The sequence below is a fragment of the Myotis brandtii genome, unplaced genomic scaffold, assembly GCF_000412655.1.
Source record: "Myotis brandtii unplaced genomic scaffold, ASM41265v1 scaffold596, whole genome shotgun sequence".
Lineage (NCBI taxonomy): Eukaryota > Metazoa > Chordata > Mammalia > Chiroptera > Vespertilionidae > Myotis > Myotis brandtii.
The window spans coordinates 2,031,021-2,036,106 of NW_005370250.1; the positions used below are offsets into that span (position 1 = coordinate 2,031,021).

Genomic DNA, 5,086 nt, shown 5'->3' on the forward strand with positions numbered 1-5,086 from the left:
GGCAGGCAGGCAGGTAGGTGAGCAATTAGGAGCCAGCAGTCCAGGATTGTGAGAGGGATGTCTGACTGCCGGCAGTCAGACATCCCCCAAAGGGTCCCAGATTGGGGAGGGTGCAGGCTGAGCTGAGGGAACCCCCACCCTGTGCACGAATTTCATGCACCGGGCCTCTAGTGAACATATAAAGGATCGACATCCTTAACATATGCAGATCAATGAACAATAAACAATAGTAGCAAACTTCAATACAAAATTAGGCAAAAGACACGAGGCAGGTAATTCAAGAAGAAAACTAAATGGTCAATAAACAGTTGAGAAAACATACAATGTATTATAATAAAAATGCAAATTACAAGATTCATTCTCGATCCATCATGTTAAAAATTAAATAATGACTCCCTTCAATGTTTGCAAAATTGTAAAGATATATATTCCCATGCCCTACTGGTAAAAGGATTAATACAATCTTTTTTATAGTAAATTGTCAATACACATCAGAATTCTTCAAAACATAAATACCTTTGATTTAAAATAGGTAGTGGTTGTCAAAGTGTGGTCAATGAATTCCTGGAGTCCCTGAGACTGTCTCAGGGGTCTATAAGGGCAAAACTACCTTTATGGAAATAGTAAGACATGATTTGCCTTTTCCCTGTGTGGTATGTGCAATCATAATGCAAAAACAATGGCGGGTAAAGTTGCCAGCTCCTGAGCACAAATCAAGGCCGGGCACAACTGTCCTAGGAGTCACTGTATTCTTCAGTCACATACTTGCAGGAAACAAAAAGCCAGTTTTACTTAGGAATATCTTCAAATTCACTCATTAATACTCAACTTTTGAATACACATCTTTTTAACATTTTAAATGAGCAAATAAGAAGTAAACACAAAGCACGGGTACTGCATACAGAAGTCTGATGGAAAAGCACTTTATGCTTGTTTGAGAGCTGAACTAGCTGCTTTTTCCATGAAACACCATTCGTTCTGGATTAAATGATGGACAGAGTATGATTATTCAGATTTGGGTATCTGGCAGACATTTTCTCAAAAATAAACAACGTGAGCCTGTCACTTCAAGAAAAACAAGTGATAATATTTGTTACCAATGATAAAATTTGAGCTTTCAAGGGAAAATTCAAATATTGGAAAATAATGTATCCATCACCATAAGCTTGACAGCTTCACATCTTACAGATTTTTCTGATGAGATCAGGGAAGATATTAACAAATGTGATTTCTTTTGATGCTATATAATGAAAGGTGACAACATCTGGGAGACCTGTATAACTCACAACCAACATTTTGCAAGTGAACAATGCATGATGATAAAAGTCATGCATAGGTAAAAGATCCACTCAAAGTTCATGACAGGCCAACGGACTGTAATATAACAGAGTGGAAAGGGCCAATATACAGTTTCACATTCCACATTGCAATTAACCTTTAAGAAAATACCACTTGTTGGGTTTTATGTAGCAACAAAAATATCCACAATTATCTGAAAAGCCGATTAGATTACTCTTCCCTTTCCAACTACATATCTAATTGAGGCCAGAGTTTCTTCATATTCTGTAGTCAAAACAACATATCAGAGCAGGTTGAAGGCAGAAGCAGATATCTTCCTTCTATTAAGGCAACATTTAAAAATTTTGCAAAAGTATAAAGTGGCCATTTTCCCACTACTTTTCAAAATGATGGTTGTTAATCGAGTATGTTAAACATAACATGTTAACAAAAACAAGTAACATGTAATGGCTTTATTAGTTAATTTTTAAATAAATTAATCAGTAAATTTTCTTAAATTTCTCAGATTTAATTTATATTTTGGTAAATATCAATAGATATAACCAATATAAATAAATGTTCTTTTTTCAGAGTGTAAAGAGATCTGCAGACTAAAAGTTTGAAAACTGCTGATATGGTCATTCCCAATTTCTGGGAATCTAAAGTAAGAAAATAAGCAGACTTGGCATTATATACGTACAAAAATAATATTAAAAAATTAGAGGATAAAAAAACCTCTTGATATCCAACAATAAGAAAATGGATGGTACATTGATATTGATTATTTGGAACACATTGTGAAGACCTTTTGAAGATAAGGAATGCTCATCATATGTTAATTGAAAAAAGCAAGGTCTATAAAGTATATTAGCAGAGACAGTACTACAGTGTGAAAAAAAGACTAGAAGGAAATAGATAAAATGTTAACAAAAAATTTCTGGGCTACAGTATTATAAATACTTTTTTTATTTTCTTTCTTTCTTCTTTTTTTTTTTTTTTACTGAGCATGTCCTACTTTTAAAATCAGAAAAATTAAAATTTTAGCAACTTTTAAAAACATTTTAGTACTTTGATTTTTTTAAGAACTTAACATATGTGAATGTCACCAAAAACAATTGCTGCTGTTATTATTAATAAATATTGAAACTAATCAAGGCAGCTTACTATAGAATTCTGAACTGAAAATTATGAAACCTGTACTCAAGACAGTGCTTAGCCATTAAACATCTCTGGTATGTTTGACAAGTCACTTAACCTCTTTGAACCACCAGAAATTATCTTTCAGGTCCATACCCGACCAACTCTATCAAATCTAAAGATTGTGCAAGTCCTTTGCAAGGAACATCTAAAGTAAAACAGTGCTTGGTGAACACAAATACAGTGACCAGATGATGTTATAGAACTGTGCACCTGAAACCTGTATAATTCTATTAACCCGTGTCACCCCAATACATTCAACAAAAAGAAAAGAAAAATAAATAAACATAAAATGAAGTCAAACAGTGCTGCAGTGAAGCCAAGTCCAAAATCACACTCTATAAAATTTCCACCCATGCTGCTAAATGGTTCTTTAATTTCTTCTGCTGATTAGTGCAGCCTCTGTAAATAGTTTCCAGTGGAAGAGTTTGTGATTCCCCAAGTGGTGTTTTGAAGAAGTGAAAAGTATTGGGGCATATTATGAATAAAAGGGGGTTGTGGGGGGACATAAGAGAATAACCAAGACAGCCTGGTGCCCCAAACGAAGAGAGTCCTTCATAAGTGTACTTCGTAAGTGCATAAAAGTATGGGAAGGCTACCTCTATGGAGAGGACAAAGCATTTGCTATGGAAAAAGAAAAAGAATGAGTGAGAAGGAGAAGAGGGAGGGGAAAAAAAAAGAAAAGCAAGACTATAGTTGTAATATAAGTACATGAGAGAAGAATATCTAAATGTATGTTCTATTTTAAAACTATACAGAAATATCTACCTATTCCCTTAGCTGATGAGCCTTCACCCATTCACTGCTCACTGGCAGAGTTGGCAACAGTTAAAGACAGATCATTAAATTCCAGTTTATCAGTTTTGTTCCTGGTTAGCAAGTCTGATAAAAAAAAATCTTAGACTATAAAAGGATAAATATTGCCTTAAATTAAATATGGTTAATTTTAGAAAGAGATCCCTTCATTTTACAGATTAGGAAAACTGAGTCCTTCAAAAAACTGAGATCGTAAGACTTTCAACTTATGCTCCAATTGTACTTTATTAATACCAATCACCCAATAATCTCTCTTTCTTCAAGAAAATACTTCTATGGTGATGTCTGTTGAAGGATTGCACGTCAAGGATAGGGACGTCCTCCACTAGGGGTTACAGTGCTCAGTACCACAACACAAAATGGTACAAGTTGGAATTTGGTTTTGAGATCAAAGGAAAGGAAACAAGCATTTTAATCTTTTAACATGTCACAAATATAATAACCGGCTTTGTCCTGGGCTGGCTCTTTGTGTAATGTCTGGGCCTCAGTTTGCACATCTTTAAAATGAGGAAATTATACTTCCTAAAGTCCTTTCTTAGAAAGTTGGATAATCCTAAAATCACTAGAAAATAAAATAAAATAAAATGTGTTTTGGGGAGGAGGGAAGTATGAAATATACCTAGAACGTGTATACTACATATGGTTGTTCAAATGGCCAATCTTGAGCCAAGAGTGGAATCTCCGGGGTACGGTCTCTCTGGCTGGCTTTCGGACACTCGAGGGCCCTTCATTAGAGACCCATCGTCACACAGGAGGCCCTTCTGGCCTGTGCTCCCCAGTTTGTTTCCAGGGGCCAATTGAAAAGGGTCCTCTATGTCCTCCTTTTGAATCTACAACTGGTATTTCCACCTGGGGGCGGGGGGGAGGGCGGGGATCCTGCCTCCTGTCCTTCATCCCCAGCATCTGTCAATTAACCACTAGACATTTTATGGAGCACCTCCTATGTGCACCCATCACGAAGCACATACCAAGTTTTCAACGCACAACTGCAAACTTGAATTTAACTGATGCATCCAGTAAGACTCTCCTGAAGAAGGCGGGTGAAAGAAGACACGTCCTTCCCCACCCTGATCTCCTAGCACTGACAGGAGTGACACGTGGTTCCTGAGGGCTGGCGTGGCCGCCGGGCACAGCTGCAGCCGGCAAAGGGCGGCGAGCGGGGAGAGGTGGGCACTTACCTGGGGAACCTCTGCTTCAGCTTCCTCAGGCTCTGCCTGGTGGGAGGCACAGACACTAGGCACTGGGCTATCTCGTCGTACTGGGCTTTAGTCAGTATCATGTTGGGCCAGAGTCTGGGAGGTGGCGGGACAAGTAAAAAACCACCCTGGGCTCGAGCAGCCTCGGTGCCGGGGGATCAGGGGTGGGCACACAGGGGCACGGCGCGGGGCCCCCCACTTCCCTGGCGGGTCCCCCAGCCCTCCACCCTCGGAGGAACAGCCTAGGCTTCACCCTCAGCGCCGTGGCGGCGGGGGCGGGCTTTAGAGCAGCTTGCCGGGCCCGCGCTTTCTGGGCAGCCGCAGTGGGACCCGCCGAAGGCAACTCCGCCATGTCAGTTAAGGGCAAACCAATCAGGAAGCAGGGACCCCGGCGGAGGCGGAGCCTAAGCCTCCGGGAGCAGGTATCCCGGCAGCAACCACCTGGGATCCACCTGGGACGGTCCGAGCGCTCACCCTGCGGGTTGCCAGCCTCAGTCCCGGCTCACAGACCCGGCAGCCAGGGCACGTGGGGGCCTGCGATCCCTAAGCCTGAGCCCGCGGAGCCGCTGCCGGGGCGCGCGGTTTGAATACGCTTCCAG

The 5,086-nt window shown here is 40.6% G+C and overlaps 1 protein-coding gene across 4 annotated transcripts in view; it reads right to left on the minus strand.

Moving 5' to 3' along the window:
- The window catches only part of LOC102239966 (chromosome unknown open reading frame, human C15orf41), a 217,715-nt gene extending 212,932 nt beyond the window's left edge, over positions 1–4,783 (minus strand). For all 4 annotated transcript variants that reach the window (XM_005879360.2, XM_014550313.1, XM_014550312.1 and 1 more), the window contains exon 1: positions 4,470–4,783. In XM_005879360.2, the coding sequence (XP_005879422.1) occupies positions 4,470–4,570 (101 nt within the window). In that variant the 5' untranslated portion in view covers positions 4,571–4,783. The remainder of the gene's footprint in view (positions 1–4,469) is intronic.
- Between the last annotated feature and the right edge of the window lie 303 nt (positions 4,784–5,086).